General features: G+C 37.0%; 2 protein-coding genes across 4 annotated transcripts; both read left to right on the top strand.

The window, feature by feature from the left end:
- The first annotated feature begins 16 nt into the window (after nucleotides 1–16).
- Nucleotides 17–9,027, top strand: LOC130721097 (uncharacterized). The gene is made up of 7 exons (XM_057571830.1): nucleotides 17–167; nucleotides 1,744–1,885; nucleotides 7,733–7,880; nucleotides 7,961–8,036; nucleotides 8,123–8,234; nucleotides 8,359–8,450; nucleotides 8,697–9,027. The coding sequence occupies exons 1-7, from the start codon at nucleotides 135–137 to the stop codon at nucleotides 8,742–8,744; spliced, it is 651 nt and encodes a 216-aa protein (XP_057427813.1). The 5' UTR covers nucleotides 17–134; the 3' UTR covers nucleotides 8,745–9,027.
- Nucleotides 9,028–10,489: 1,462 nt separating this feature from the next.
- LOC130721095 (probable GTP-binding protein OBGC2) lies at nucleotides 10,490–16,460 on the top strand. 3 transcript variants are annotated; one of them, XM_057571828.1, is made up of 10 exons: nucleotides 10,490–10,676; nucleotides 10,784–11,226; nucleotides 12,007–12,098; nucleotides 12,420–12,503; nucleotides 12,963–13,040; nucleotides 13,462–13,662; nucleotides 14,125–14,232; nucleotides 14,684–14,758; nucleotides 15,646–15,827; nucleotides 15,966–16,460. In XM_057571828.1, the coding sequence occupies exons 1-10, from the start codon at nucleotides 10,591–10,593 to the stop codon at nucleotides 16,042–16,044; spliced, it is 1,428 nt and encodes a 475-aa protein (XP_057427811.1). In that variant the 5' UTR covers nucleotides 10,490–10,590; the 3' UTR covers nucleotides 16,045–16,460. The 3 variants fall into 3 exon arrangements, with proteins under 3 accessions (XP_057427811.1, XP_057427812.1, XP_057427810.1); XM_057571829.1 differs by having other exon boundaries at nucleotides 10,781–11,226; nucleotides 12,013–12,098; XM_057571827.1 differs by having other exon boundaries at nucleotides 10,492–10,676; nucleotides 10,781–11,226.
- The last annotated feature ends 657 nt before the right edge of the window (nucleotides 16,461–17,117 follow it).

The following is a 17,117-nucleotide window of genomic DNA, read 5'->3' as shown; positions in this document are numbered from 1 at the left end:
CACCATATAATAAAACCCCCTTCTTATTTTTTTTATCTTCTTCTTGTGTGTGTTCAGTCACTGCTTCTTACATTTTCATTCGCCTTTGCTCCTCAGAGGATCCCAATCCCAATCCACACCTGACATTGACAACCATGGAACCTGATCCTCGTCAATACGAGAAGATCGTATGTTCCTTACTTCTTCTTCTCTCATGTTTACCCATTTGCGCTTCACTTCGATTCTTCTCTTTCACTCTTTTACAAACCACTGTTCCTTTTGCTGTAAATTTACTTGCTTATTCGACGGTGTTTGTTACTCTATCAATGTCATCATATCACTGCATTTTGTTCAATTTCAATTTGTTTTTCTCTCTCGCTTACTCGTTCTGTGATAATAGGGTTCCAATTTTCGTGCCCTAGAATGCCTTGATTCGAGTATTTAGTTGCACTTCTAGTTTATTTGATGAATTGATTGTGGTTCATGTGTCTGAAATTCAGTGAAATTATGATTTCTTAATTGCTTGTGCATTCTTGTACAGCCACTCTGCCTTGTTATACTGTATGTTACCTTTTTTTTACTCTTGCTAGGATTTATATTATTTAATGCGTTTTAGACGCATATTTTGGGTGTTGTGATGGTATTGCTGATTGAATGCGGCGGGTATGGTCCATGGATAAATGTTCTTCTATGATGTAAATATCATGTTTGCAAGATGTCATTATCATAGAGAAATAAACTCTTGTTATTTTTTCAATTTCTAGGAACTCAAGGTAATTAGGCTTTGTTGTTACCGGGGGTCCATTTTTTTTGCTTACTTCTGTCAATGTTGTCAAGACATGGACCTTTAATTGGGAGGGGGGCGGGTGAAAGATCGTAGAATTTTACGATCGTAGGCCCGATAGTAAGCTACTAGACATGCAAAATTATACCTAACATATACATAGAAAATCACATAGACAAGGAAAATGATCTCCAAATGACATAATTAAAGTCGAAAATAGGTAACGGACGCACTTAATCACATAATTAAAGTTGAACAGAACAATAAGTAATTAAAAATTACATAACCATCCAAACACAGAATAAAGCCCCTGAACCTAAAACCACCAGATGTCCAAAACACACAGAGCAGGATCTCAGAGGGTTTGAACTTGCTGTGTGCAGAAGGAAGGTTGATGAGCTTCGAAGTTGCGAAGCCAAACCAGGAATAACAGTGATTGAGAGATTGGGCCTTACCCCTAAGATCGTGATTAGACGGATCCTCAATCCACAATTTTACCCGTAAGATTACGATCTTGCATGCGATCCTACAGTTCCAATCCTACATTTGAAGCAGTCCTTGGATCTGAGATCAATCTCACCATCAAGATAGTAATTTTAACAACATTGCCTATGTGACATAAAATGATTTCAAAAATGAAATCCCATACAAGGGAAGGCCGCTATTGGCCGCGAATAGCGGGATTTCGTGGCCGCGATCCCATCGCGGCAGGGGTCCGCTACGCTACGCGACGGCGCTATCGCACGCTATCGATAACTATGTCAAGCATTTCCTTTTTAGGTCTGATTTTTGAAGTTTTTTCTGTTTTTTAGAGGTTAAAAATAACTGAGATTGGGCTCATGCAGAATCGCTAATCCCAACAGAGCTGTTGGATATATGGTTACTATCAGAATTTCCTGGTTACTTTTATTCTCTTGTCATAGCTTTAGTAACTAAGCTCCTTCCATATTTTGACTACATGTGTGTGAATGTATTTACAGGCTATTAATGAAAAAGACATCCCCAATATTGTTCTGTCATATCTTATACATAATTGCTATGAAGAGTCAGTGGAATCATTCATTTCATGCACTGGGATTAAGAAGCCTGCAGATTATTTGGAAAACATGGAGAAAAGAAAAAGTAGGTATATTGTTGTTGTTGGAAAATATATCAGTATTTATTGTTTTCCAGTCAATTCTAGAGATTCTATTATTGACTTTTTTATATGTAATAATTTTCTCCTTAATTCAAGGAGTAGTAATTCTCTCCTTAATTCAAGGAGTAATAATTGTATCCTCTCTATAAATACCAGCCTTTGGCTGAGGAATAAAATAGAACAGCATTTACCTATTATTTTTCAATATGGTATCAGAGTCTCTATGACCGAGAGGTCTAGAGTTCGATCCTTGCTCCCCTCACTTTCTAATTAAAAAGTGGAATTTAATTAAGCACATGGTAGGTGGGCCTGTGCATTTATCCACGCTTCAAGCCCAAAGGGCTCTTGCGTGAGGGGGCGTGTTAGAATATAATATAAAACCATTAAAGTGGCCCTTACCCAAGAGCTTAAGCTTTTGGGTTAAGTGGTTATTTGACATGGTATCAAGAGCCCTAGGTTGGGACTTCTACTGTAGAGCTTTCCACAGCTAGTCTGATCAACCTATTTCCTTCCCCGACCCGTTTCACATACCCATTTAGCCTCCTATGGCAGGTCGCAATAGGTGGCCCTCCATAGCAGAGGCCTACACCGGATCCACAGCCAACCACGGCGAACAATCACTTGACTCGGGCGTCAACAGCGGTGATGGCGGTGGCAAAGGAGACGGCGGTGGCCGCGGTAATGGTGGTGGTCGTGGAGATGGCACACCAAAGTTCGTCACAAACAGTGGCGGTAATGACGGCAACAATGAAAACAGAAACAACAGTGTTTATGGTGACAGTAATGTCAATATAGGTTGCAATGACCAAGAGGGTTCCTCATACTCCCTCAAGGTCAATATTCCTAAGATGAATGGGAAGAACTATAATGAATGGGCCCAAACCGTTCGCTTGGTATTGGATAGCAAAGGGAAGCTTGGTTTTTTAACAGGAGCAGTAGCTGAACCAACAAGCGGAGACCCTCGTTACAAACAATGGAAATCTGAAAACTCCTTGATTATTGCTTGGTTGGTAAGCTCTATGGAAACTGGAATAGGTAAGCCTTACATGTTTTTGCCTTCTGCAAAGGATGTGTGGGAAGCTGTTAAGGAAACATACTCTGATATTCAAAACTCCTCCCAAATTTTTGGTTTAAAATCAAAGTTATGGCAGGCTAAACAAGGTGACAGGAGTGTAACTGCTTATTACAATGAGTTGTTGACCCTGTGGCAAGAATTAGATCTCTGTTATGATGACAATTGGAGGTGTACAGAAGATAGTGTTCTGTTTCTCAAGAGGCAAGAAAATGATCGTGTCTTCATGTTTCTTGCTGGGCTAAATACAGACCTTGATGAGGTAAGGGGTCGAGTTTTAGGAAAAATACCATTGCCAACTCTTCGTGAAACTTTTGCAGAAATCAGAAGGGAGGAGGCACGACAAGGAATTATGATGGGCAAGACACCACGAAGTTCTGAATCTGAAGGCTCTGCTCTGGCTACTAGGAACCTCGGCGAGGGAAAAAGGTCAGAAAAAGTTCCTTGGTGCGATCACTGCAAGCGCGAATGGCACACACGTGAAAATTGTTGGAAGCTCATAGGAAAACCTCCTAGCTGGAAGAAGAAAGGTCGTCGTGCATTTCAAGCAAGTAATTCTGATCAAGGGCAGCAATCCTCTTCGACTCAGCTTCCGCTCACTACGGAACAACTAGACAAACTGCTCAAACTCCTCGAGTCTTCAACCCCTTCTTGCTCTATAGCAACAAAAGGTAATTCTGCATGTCTTAGTGTCAGTCCCAGTCATACTTGGATATTAGATTCAGGTGCCTCGGATCACATGACAAGTGAATCCACCTTGTTTTCTTCATATAGTCCATGTGCAGGTAATCAAAAAATAAAAATTGCAGATGGCTCTTTTTCAGCCATTGCAGGTAAAGGGTCAGTTGTGTTGTCTCCAGTGTTAACTCTTAACGATGTCCTTCATGTTCCAAACTTATCCTGTAATTTAATGTCTGTTAGTAAATTAACCCGAGATATAAATTGTCAAACCAATTTTTTCCGTTCTCACTGTGTCTTTCAGGATTTGAACTCGGGGAAGATGATTGGCAGTGCTAAGGAGAGTGGAGGACTCTACTACCTTGACATTGGATCTGCATCACAACTACCTCCAAAAACAATAAGTTCCTGCTTTGAATCCTTTTTTGTTTTGAATAATAATGATGACAACGTTATGTTATGGCATTTACGATTAGGTCATCCTAGTTTTCATTACTTAAAACACTTGTTTCCTAAGTTATTTTATAATAAGAACCTTTCTTTGCTTAAATGTGAAGCATGTGAGTTTGCAAAGCATCATCGTTCCCAATTTCCAATACAGCCATATAAACCATCAAAACCTTTTTCTATTGTTCACAGTGATGTTTGGGGCCCTAACCGTACAAGTACACTTTCTCTTAAAAAATGGTTCATCACATTTATAGATGACCATTCAAGAGTATGTTGGGTGTACTTGTTAAAGGGGAAATCAGATGTTTGTCGGGCTGTAAAGGATTTTTGTACAATGGTGCAGAACCAATATCAAACAAATATTCAAGTCTTTAGAAGTGATAATGGCAAAGAATATTTTAACACTATTTTGGATGATTTTTTCCTAAAAAATGGGATTGTACATCAAAGTTCATGTCCTAATACTCCTCAACAAAATGGAGTTGCTGAAAGAAAAAATAGACATTTATTGGAGGTTGCTAGAGCATTACTTTTCTCAAGTAAAGTACCAAACTATTTGTGGGGCGAAGCTGTTTTAACAGCGGCATATTTAATTAATAGAATGCCCTCCAAAGTTCTCAATTTCCAAACTCCAATTAATACTTTCAAAGAATGTTTTCCTAGTACTCGTGTTTCAACTGATTTGACATTAAAAATCTTTGGTTGCATAGCCTTTGTTCATGAACATAAAAATGTTGGAAAACTTGAACCACGTGCTATAAAATGTGTTTTTGTTGGATACTCCCCAACCCAAAAGGGGTATAAATGTTTTGATCCAAAAAACAAGAAAATGTTTGTCACTATGGACGTTACGTTTTTTGAAAATAAACCTTTTTTTAATGACACTCATCTTCAAGGGGGGGATATAAAGGAAGACTCGTTTCAAATTGAGGACATGAGTTTTTTAAATAAATTATCTTTGCCTGTACCACAAAGCTCTAAGACTTATAGTTCTGCACCAACAGAAAATGGCCAAGATACTCTATCTGATCCTACTCCTGTTATGAGTAAGGAACTTGAGGAATCAGAGCCTACATTTTCTCATGAAGAAACCAATGAGAATCTTGACAATAGGGATGATGATGATCTAATTAAAATGCCACAAAATAATGAGTCACTTAAAGAGAACAGATTTGAAGTAGGAAACAGGACTTGGAAAGGGAAGGTTTATGTGAAAAAGCACCACAAAGAAAGGAATGAGTCCACATCTCAACACTGTCAGGAATCTGAACCGGGGAATGATCAACCTCCTAAGAAAATGAAAGGTAAGTCTATCTCTGTTTCTGAGAGTCGTATTTTGTATCCTGATATAGATGATCCTGTTGCCATTAGAAAACCTGTTAGATCTTGCACTAAACACCCTATTTCCAATTTTATATCATATTCAAATTTGTCTTCATCTCTGTCTGCCTTCACCTCAAAATTGTCTAGTGTAGAAATTCCAAAAAATGTCCAGGTTGCTCTAGAAATTCCAAAGTGGAGGGAAGCTGTACTTGAGGAGATGACAGCTCTTGAAAAGAACAAAACTTGGAGTGTTATGACACTACCAGATGGCAAGAAGACAGTTGGATGCAAATGGGTGTTTACTGTGAAGTATAATTCAGATGGGTCAATTGAAAGGTACAAGGCTCGCTTGGTGGCGAAGGGCTTTACTCAGACCTATGGTATAGACTACTCAGAGACATTTGCTCCTGTTGCAAAATTGAACACTGTCCGAATTCTCTTATCTCTTGCTGCCAACCTGGATTGGCCCCTACATCAATTGGATGTTAAGAATGCGTTTCTTAATGGTGATCTAGAAGAAGAAGTATATATGGAGATTCCTCCTGGCTTTGAAAGCAAATTTGGATCAAATGTATGCAAACTAAATAGGTCTTTGTATGGATTAAAGCAGTCCCCTAGAGCTTGGTTTGAAAAATTCACTCAGTCCATGAAGAAACAAGGGTACACTCAAGGACAGGCTGACCACACCTTATTCACAAAATTCTCCCATGATGGGAAAGTTGCTGCCCTGATTGTTTATGTTGATGATATTGTCCTTACTGGAGATGATACAGTTGAAATGGCAAGAGTAAAAGAGAAATTAGCAGTAGACTTTGAAATCAAGGACTTAGGACCCATGAGATATTTTCTTGGAATGGAGGTTGCTCGATCAAAGAATGGTATTGTGGTTTCACAGCAGAAATACATTCTAGACTTATTGAAAGAAACAGGAATGAGTGGATGTCGTCCAGCAGATACCCCTATGGATCCTAATGCTAAACTTTGGGAAGAAGGTAGTGTTCCCGTTGATACTGGAAGATACCAAAGATTGGTTGGGAAACTGATTTATTTGTCACACACTCGACCTGATATTGCTTTCTCAGTTAGTGCAGTGAGTCAGTTCATGCATTCTCCTTTTGAGGAACATCTTGAGGCAGTCTATAGGATACTGAGATATTTGAAGGGAAATCCCGGAAAAGGCTTATTTTTTAAGAAGACTAGTGAAAGAAATGTGTCTATCTTCACCGATGCTGATTGGGCAGGCTCAGTCACAGATAGAAGATCAACCTCTGGATATTGTACCTATGTTTGGGGTAATCTTGTGACATGGAGGAGCAAGAAACAAGGAGTTGTGGCAAGAAGTAGTGCAGAAGCTGAGTTTAGAGCTATGGCTCAAGGTATTTGTGAAGGATTATGGATTCATAGAGTCCTAGAAGAACTTAAGATGAAAATTGAGCTTCCATTGAAATTATACTCCGACAGTAAAGCTGCTATTAGCATAGCTCATAACCCAGTTCAACATGACAGAACCAAGCATATTGAGATTGATCGACATTTCATAAAGGAGAAGTTAGATGCTGGAATCATATGTCTACCTTTTGTGACTTCGAGTCAGCAAACTGCGGATATCCTGACCAAGAGCTTGGCAAGACCTACCTTTGAGCATTTGATAGGCAAGTTGGGCATGATAGATATCTATGCACCAACTTGAGGGGGGGTGTTGGAAAATATATCAGTATTTATTGTTTTCCAGTCAATTCTAGAGATTCTATTATTGACTTTTTTATATGTAATAATTTTCTCCTTAATTCAAGGAGTAGTAATTCTCTCCTTAATTCAAGGAGTAATAATTGTATCCTCTCTATAAATACCAGCCTTTGGCTGAGGAATAAAATAGAACAGCATTTACCTATTATTTTTCAATAGTTGTCTTTCAGTGTAAACGGACTTGTACATTTGTGGTGTGACTATCATTTATTTGCTCGAGTACTTCAAATTTTCTTAATAATCAATGCTGCATTTCTTTTGTATTGTATCAAACATGGATATTAGATTACTGGGCCTCCAATCTAAAGGATGCTGAATCACTTTTTCCTTTTAATGCCACTTGAAACTTCTGCTCTTTTTGCCAATTTTTTCTGATTTTTTGTCACAGATGCAGATGCTTTTTTCTTTCATACCTTTGAATTAAGATTTCAAGTTTCCTTCTCTTGAATATTTCCTTCCCTCCTCTGCACTTTTATAGAAGTCTATGCTGTGGAATGCTCCTATTTATCTATAAGGTTATTTGTTAGCAATGCCTCCTTGACAGTAAATTTTATTTCTTCAGAAATCTTTCACTATGCACTGGAGAGAAATGCACTTAAGGCTATTGAGCTAACAGAACAGCTGGCAAAGGATATTCTAGAAAACAATAAGGATTTGCTGTTTGATCTTCTAAGCCTTCATTTTGTAGAGCTTGTCCGCTCTAGGAAATGGTGAGATAAGATTAAATTTTTTCTCCAAGAGAACATGCTTCAAACTTCTTTGTTTTAATAGAATCTCATGATATTGGCAGCACAGAAGCTTTGGAATTTGCTCAGACCAAGTTGAGCCCTTTTGGAAAGGAGCAAAAATATATGCAAAACCTTGAAGTATGTCTGCCTTTTACATAATTCAGTTTATGCATTTGTGGTGTGTTGTTAAGGTTGAAGTAAATATGAAGCTGGCCGTTTTGCAGGATTTTATGGCCCTTCTTGCTTATCAGGAGCCAGAGAAATCCCCAGTGTTTCATTTGCTTAGCCCAGAGTATCGTCAACAGGTTGCAGATAGATTGAATCGAGCTATTCTTGGTAGGTTAACTCGACCATACTCCTTGCGTAGTGCATATTAATATAATCCTTATTGCAAATCTCCCTACTTTGTTCTACCTGTGTGAAATTATAAGTTTTTTTTGTTCATGTTGGTGATTTTCAGCATACTTTAACCTTCCCAGCCACACAGCAATGGAGAGGCTGATACAGCAGACGACAGTAGTTAGACAGTGCTTAAGTCAGGAGGCTGGAAAGGTAATAGGCAATTTATAATATTCCTTTATCATTTTCTGGGTTTGATGGCTGCATTATGTTGGCTGATTTTTCATGGCATATGCATTTTAGATTCTCACAAATTTCTGTATATCTGAGAAACTATTTGATCGCTTATCTATTTTTCGAGTGAGAGCATGTAAGCAAGCACTCACAAGTGCGAAAAGAGATGTAACTGCTCTATTGTCCACAAGTTCAAGTTATGATTTCTTGATTAACTCTTTGTAGGATGGGCACCAGCCATTTTCCTTGAAGGATTTTCTTAAGAGAAGATGAGAAAGCAGTTAAATAAATATCCACCTGAAATTGGGGTATGAAGCAAGATTACTTTTTATGCCTTTGTTGCCAAACATAGGATTAATTTATGGTTTGATCATTGGTGTAAAGTTAACGCTATTCATGTATAAAATTATTGTACTGGGTAACTGGGCTATCTAGATCTTTCTGGTTTTGAAGTAGGAGCGTTCCATGAAAATGGAGAAGATTGCAATTGGTGCCGAGTGGAAATTTACAATTTTGAAGCGGGGAAGCTTCTCCCCAAAATTGACTTTAGAATCAATTATTGAAGATATTTTTTTAGAAATTAGAAACTTTTATTAGATAGAAAAAGGTCGATAGGACAAGCATCACATAACAATGTGAGCATAGTCCCCCAATGCAACAAATCCTAAAACTGAGCTTGCCCCATAAACATATACTAGTGTTAAATAGTGTTAGTGTCAATTATTCAATGTTTGTCTATTATAGTTTTGGTTAAGCGTGGGAAGAAGCATGAGTTCGTCTATATTTCTACAAGTTTGATATATTCGCACCCCCTCTTTCTCTTTAACTCATTTTCTTTCTCTTCTTATCCCATCATATCATCTATCATATATTTCACTTCTCAAACTAATTTTCCTATTAAAGGGTGGAGGTGAAATTGATGAGAAGAGAACTATAACTATTTTTTCACTCTTTAATCAACAACTATAACTCTATTTAACCAAGCGGGTTGGTACAAATGGGTAGGAGGTCAAATGTTCAATTCTCCCTAGTCATTTAAACTTTTGCTTGTGGGCATCCCTTCTAGGGAGACTTTTATAGTTTAGACATGCCTAGTCATCCTTTGAGTTGATTCATATCCCCAACATGTCATTGTGGTGAATGTGATGGAGCCAATGGCTTATCCGCTAAATTAAATATATATTTTTTCTGAAAGTTTTCTTCACATTTTGTACATTAGAGTTTAATAGAAAAAGATTGGAATGAGATTTCCTAAATTTTCCTTTTTTTCATCAACTATATATGTTTGGATGGAGTTACGAATTTAGGTTACCCCCAGTCAGGAATACCTTACATTCACGATATCTAAACTATACTATTGAGATTTGGTCAAGATTGATGCCTCAGATTCAATGGCCGTGTGAATGCATACATTTTTTATGGTAAAGAATCCATTTCCAGGTGCTATATGGCCCAAAACATTATTGTGCACAAATTTCACGGTAAAAAACATGCCTTCATGTTGTTTTCTCAAAAATAATTTTTTTGAAAGAACAAAATAAATATTATTAAAAAAACGAAAAAACATCATAAAAATAGGTTGAGAGAAATCAGCCAAGAGAGTTAGTGTAATGTTTTTTTTTTCTTTTGTAACAAATTATTTCTCCATTTTTACATTAATATTATTTTTCACACGCCCCTTATCCTTTGAACTAAGGTTGCTCAATTAGTCCAATTGATGTTAACCGAACACATTTATGGATTTGAATTCCCTTCCGTCATACATAGGAAATTCCTCATTTAAGCGGTTTGATCCCATCTATTTTCTAAGACTCACATTTTGAGTTACCATTTCAAGTTACTTAATACAACTTAAAATGCGAGTCGTCCAATTAAGATCATGTTAATAGTTTCTCCGATGAAAGACAGTCCAAATCCTCGATCACAGATTAAGCGGGATATAACGGGTTCGGGTCGCGTGTTTCTCGACACCCACTTCAACATAAAATTGGGTGTGTAATGCTGGAATCAATCCCACCAAAAAAAGAAAATTCATTGTTGGGCATAGTTCAAGATAATATAGCCCAAGTTTCAACTCTAGTCATATCTTCTTCTTCCTCAATTATCTTTTTTCCGGATAATGGTATCTCTGACTTCTCCACCCTCATTCTGCAGAATCCAATTACAGGAAACTCGCTTCTTCTCCACTCCATTGCTTCCACCATGGTAACAATTATCAACCATCATCACTCTACTCACTCTTCTCTCATTTCCTTCAAGCTTCTTCTCTCTGTTATCTAACGGTGTCGTTTTATGTTTGTCACGCACAGTAGCAGAATCGAATTCCCAAACCCTAAATGCAAAACTGTGGTGGTAGAATGCAGGGTCACGAGCGCCAACAACGCTTCTCCACCGTCCACAGCGTTGGCGAAGGAGCCTCACAAGTATTTCGACCACGCAGTCATCACCGTTCGCGGCGGAGACGGTGGACACGGCGCGGTGCTGAACCAGAAGGTGAAAGAGGAGAAGGAGACGAAGAATTGGAAGAAGAGTTCTTTCAAGAGGGACTTTGACGGTTCCATCGTGCTCCCTTTGGGTGGCCATGGAGGGGATGTGCTTGTGTACGCGGATGAGTCGAAGGATACGTTGCTGGAGTTTCACAACAAGGGTCGGTTTAACGCGAAGCGTGGTGGCAATGTTGATGCAATGGGACTCTTGACCTCGCACTTGCGTGATGGACTTGCTGCTCCTACTCTGCGTATCGCTGTTCCTCTAGGTTTGTTCTGTGCTGTCTGCTTGTGTTTTGAACTGAACAATGTTGCCATGAAAATCCCATTTTGAAGTTTCCTCCAGTTCCTATTTATGGCATGTATGTTTGGATCAATAGATTTTCCCTGAGAATCAATTATGGGAGAAGCTAGTCATATAAGTTTCTTCAAATAGTTGATTTTAGCTTTTGAAATGCTATTAGTCTTTGCTATTAGACACACTTGAAAATTCAGGAAGTGTAGGTGGTGTTTGGTTTTATTTTATCGAAGACAATTTGTTGTTGTTGCTGATATCTATCTAGAGTGTTTGGTTCAAACAGAGAAGTGGAGGGGGAAGGAGAGAAAAAATTGCAATGCTTCACATACTCTCCTCACTTCCTTTATTTTTTGACCAAATCAGGAAATTTGATTAAAAGCCCTCCCCTCCTCTTTATTTTCTTCCAACAAAAGTTGTAGTTAGTCCTTGCCATTATGCATACATGCTTGATTTCACCGTTTATTTCACAATATATTGGAAACAAAAATTAGATGTCCTTTTAATGATCAGAAATGAAAATATCAACTAAAAATGAAACAAAAAGTAATCTGAATTTCACCTCGGATGGTGTTGGTTCATTCATTTTGAATCAATATGTTTTCAATACAACTAAAAAAATGTGACATTATTGTGATTTTGCTTCCAATGGCAGAATTTGTGTGTGAAGGAAATTGCGAAAACAACATTTTGGTGTGAACACCCTCTAAAGAACTAAATCTGATCTTCCTTATCAAGTTTATAATTGTGACAGGTACAGTTGTGAAAAGCAAACGGGGGAAGACATTAGCTGATCTAGCACAACCTGGTGATGAAGTTATTGTTGCAAGGGGTGGACAAGGAGGGGTAATATACATATTTAAAATTATTTCACAACCTATTGCTTTGGTAATTGAGTAATGAGCCTTGCTCTTTTAGTCCATATAAAGACATTGGTAGACTGTTCATTGGCATGCGATAATTTATGCTGTTTTAGATTTGTGACCAATGGAATAATTAGACCAAAAGATTTCTTACAAACATGTAATAAATTTTCATTTTTCGGCTCTTTAAATAAGGACTTTACACACACACGCACACATATTTTAGATAAGGGCACCTACATTTTCCTTCAGTTATTATTTTTGTAATTGATACCTGAAACTAATTTACTTTTTGTCTGCCCAGATTAGCTTGTTAGAAATGCCACAGAATAAAAGGAAAAAGATGATGGCTTTGACAACTAATGTGATGCGAGATGAATCTGATAAGGTACAGTTACAGTCTATTGAGTATTTATGTTTGCACTGGAATATTTCCCTTGTTATCCCGGGTAAGATACAATTAGTGGCCCTTTATACTTACAACTTACAATCTTCGCTTTGCAAATTGAATACCTTATACAAGGACTAAATCAACAGGGCTCTTCTCTCGTCGTACCAGTTTAATCAAAGTTGGTTTAACTTTTGCGATACATTATCAGTAAACAAATTTTTTCGTCTAAAATGCATGCTCATTTGTTTCTATGTTTACTCTGAGCTTGGGACTGTGATTTAAAGTTATAAATTCTCATTTTGGGTTGTCAGGAAATTGAAAGTTATCTTGAGTCCAGAAAGAATTGTATTTGAACGTTCTCCATTTAGGTAGTTGCAATGAGATTCCACTGTGTATTAGCAAGTTGTGTTCCTATCTTACTTTGAGATAAAGATTGTCATTTAAAAATTGTTACAGGTTTTGGTTCACGGTCAACCTGGGGAGGAAGTTAAGTTGGAGTTGATCCTACGAGTTGTTGCAGACGTTGGTCTAATTGTAAGTGTTGCATCTTATGCATAATGCCTTATTTAATTAGTAATGGTTTGTTCAACACTTCAACTTCTATCTATATAATAACTATGTCTCGAGTGTTGGTGAATGAACTTCAGTGTCATATGTCTATGCCATGGAAGATTTCTGGAAATATTGATTTTACCATAGCTTAAAAAGTTATTGACGACTGTCAAAGATGTTGGGGTGGGGTGTAGTAAAGCTTCTTTTAGTTTTTGTTGTATGAAATAATTCTTTTGATTTTGCGAGCAAGGGTCCACTATATATTGACTTTTTCTTACTTCTAATCCAAGTGAAATTTGTTGCCCTTACTGTAAAAAAGTTATTTATACCTGAATACTGCATTTTAGAAGGTCCTCCAGATGTTTTTACTCAATTGCTCAAGCTCAAGTTAATCTTGTTGTAGGGACTTCCAAATGCTGGGAAATCAACACTTCTGGCAGCCATTACACTTGCAAAACCTGATATTGCTGATTATCCTTTTACAACTTTAATGCCTAATCTTGGACGCCTTGGTGGTGATCCCAGTTTGGGGGCCGGTATGTATTCTTCTGAGGCTACATTGGCAGATTTGCCTGGACTTATAGAAGGTGCTCACTTGGGAAAGGTATCAAATATGTATAACTTATTTTCAGTTTATTTCAATAAGTTTCTCAAATCAGGTTATGAATATGCGCTTATGCGATCAGAGCTTAATGTCATAAGCGCTTAATTAAGTTGTTTACCAAAACACACTATATAATTTTTTTCCCTTGTTGAATCTCACTATTTTAAATCATGGCTTAGATATGTTCTTGGTTTCTGAAAATATGTCATTTTTTTAAATCAGTCCCTATTTGAGTTTTTTTTTTGGTTTTATTTTTTTTACATGTTAAAAAAATAGTATGTTTCTAAAAACATGTTTCTAGTCCTTGATGAAGACTGAAAACTCACTATTGTTGTTAAATAGAGATTAAAATTGAATACAAAATACGTTCTAATTTTTAAAAATACCATCTTTCTAGGGAGCAAAAATATATTTAAGTCATAAACCACATAGATGCTAAATATGAAAGCTTTTATCTTTCAGGGTCTTGGCCGCAATTTTTTGAGGCACCTAAGGAGGACCCGACTGTTGGTCCATGTTGTTGACGCAGCCACCGAGGACCCTATAAATGATTACAGAACTGTCAGAGAAGTATGTATTTTGGCTTTTGTGATTGATTTTTTTCCATTCAGATTCGAATTTTTTGTTGGTTAAAAGGCTTTACTTGAAGTTGTAGTTTGTTTATTTAAGGCCCTTAAAGCTCGAATCTAATAACAATTAGTAGGGAGTTTACTTGGACAACTGAAATTTTTAGCTCTGATTAGTTTTCTCTTAAAAATCATCTTTTTGTAAGTCTTATTAAGATGTTGGGTTGTCGATGATCACAGCTCTGTTGTTTGTTGTTTCTTCTCCCTTTGTTATCCTTTGAGATTTTGAGTCACAAGCAGGTTAAGTAGTGCAATAAATGTAGTTAGATTCATGTGCAGGATGTAATCTGTGGTCATACCAGCTTATCTTTGTTGTAATGTGTACGGTGTACCCCCTTATCTCTTCAAGTCTTTAATCTTGTTCATGATCTCTCCATGATTATTCTGTTTTGCAGGAGTTGCGCATGTATAATCCTGAGTACCTTGAACGACCGTACATTGTTGTTTTAAATAAGATTGACCTACCAGAGGTATGTGGTTTCCTACTCCCAGCCTGTATTTGTGTGTTATTATCTTTTAAGTTCTTATTTGTTAGGATCTGAAAATCCTAACGGCAGCCACATGTGAAGGAAGAGAAGGGATAATTTTTTGTATTTTTTTTAATATTTATACTAGAAAATAAATGCTGGAAAATAAACAAAGGTAAACCTTCTTGCAAGGGAAAATCCCTTCCAAGGGTGAAACCCTTTTACAACTCAATACTCAAATGATGATCGAATTCTAACCTAATGAGGGTAACCCTATTTATAATTAATCCTAATAACGATAAACTTAACCCCTAAGAAATAAAGAAGATAGACTAACAAAAATAAATGATAACTCCTTAATTTAAAGATACTCTTAATATAAAAGATAACCCAACAAAAATAAAAAGATCAACTCCTAAAATAAAATTTAAACTCCTAAAATAAACTAAACCTAGATATTTAGGATCCTAACAAAGGGAGGGTTAGTGCATAAGGCTCCCGTAATTGTGGAGACCATTGAGGGTGAAATGACAATTTTAATTGCAGTCTGCAACTGCAATATAGAGGTTCTTCGAGTGCCTGCAACTGCATAGGAACCACAGTTGCGGCCGCATGAGCCTCATTTATTGGCAATTTCGCGCAATTTCAAGAATCACAATGCTAGTGTGACGGCAACCATAATTTAAAAATCATAGGTCATAGACTCATAGGTAATGCATTACCCTGGGAGGGGAGGTGCTGTATTGGTTACTAGGACCTAGGACAAATGGACAGCTAGAGTGCAGGGCAGCTACTTTACCATTGTGCCTTGGCTCACCCTTTTTCCTATTGTCTTCTAATTTGTCAAAATTAAGTCAGGGAACAAAGTATTCACTTAACTTACTTTTCAGGTAAAGGACAGGCTTCCATTGTTGACCCGAGAAATTCTGAGAATCGGCAACGATGGTGCAGCTTCTGAACAGAAAGAACAGTCTGAAGTTGCAGCTCAATTGTTGTCCGATGAAAGTGACAAGAAGGAAAGAACACTTGAGGACTATCCACTTCCTCTCTCTGTTGTTGGAGTTAGTGTTCTGTAAGTGCTTGACATTTTGTTCCATATTACTTTTAAATGTTTCTCTTACAGTTCAGACAGTTAGAGTAGACATTTTATATCCTACTTTTCATAGCACCGGCATTGGCATGGGTCAAAATTTCATATTGTTTCTTGCAGAAAGGGTATCAGGATTAAGGAGATGTTAAAGGAGATAAGGGCGGCTTTAAGGAAGTGCAAAGATTCTAATGAAGCATAGTTTAAGTGTGCCACCATGAGTTTTGCATACTATGCTTTGTCATATCTGGTAATTGCACATAAATCGGTTCTGATATTATTTTGACTTTACCAGAGAATAAAGACCAAGAAAGTTACTAGTTGGTTTTAGAAAGTAAGCGTATAGCATCTGACATGAAGTTACATCATTTGTAATAAAACTGTAAAAGATATATGTAATATCTACAAGTTATGTTACTAAGGTTGCAAGCTCCATGCTGGCATGGTAAATTTTGTAGGATAATGATGCCTTACATGATGTAATTGTTCACATACATTCTCTCATTTGAAGTCTTAATCGTATAGATAAATTATTAGGACAAACAAAACAATGTACTCTTTTGAAAATTGAATTATGTACTCCAAAGGCCTCTGTTAAGGCTGTCTTACTTCTCTTCATTTTGCTATAAATTATATGGCTTGTCAATATTGTGAACATCAACCATATTTCCTTGTGCAACATGTTAATCGTTTTCATATACCTGGAATTTAGTGTCAATTTTGGTAGTTTTGCCTGCTAGAAGTAAAATGATGCTTACTAGTCTTTGCTTGGTTAGAAGACCTGGAATTTAGTGGAAATAAACCTTAGAATGGAGATTCAAATTTACAATGTACAATTTATCCTAAGAGGAGCGCTACCGACGCGCTTTTTTAGAGACACACTCTAACTCTTTCATTGTGATTGGTTTAGCAATAAAAAAAATTGATATACATAAAAAGAAACAGAGGAGTGTTAGTTGAAAACACTTTAAATAATTACAAACACTTGAATAAAGTTATACTTATAGCACATAAGTTATAAAACACGACCCATAAATATTTCTTACTCAGTCCCAGTATGAGCTGAGCTTAATCGCATAATTGAGATTAAAGTGCTATTATGTTATTTTAATCGCCTGTAAAGTCAGCTTTAGCCAAAAAAGGATTATGCTGAAAGGTTTTAATCGTGTAGGTGCATTTACTCGCATAATCGTAAAATTAAGGGATTAAAATCGGGATTTTGACTACCATGGCTAACACTTTTGGGACCCCAAATTGGACAAATGATCAAATAGC

Source organism: Lotus japonicus, chromosome 5 (assembly GCF_012489685.1).
Source record: "Lotus japonicus ecotype B-129 chromosome 5, LjGifu_v1.2".
Taxonomy (NCBI): Eukaryota; Viridiplantae; Streptophyta; class Magnoliopsida; order Fabales; family Fabaceae; genus Lotus; species Lotus japonicus.
This window is presented reverse-complemented; position numbering and strand designations above follow the sequence as displayed.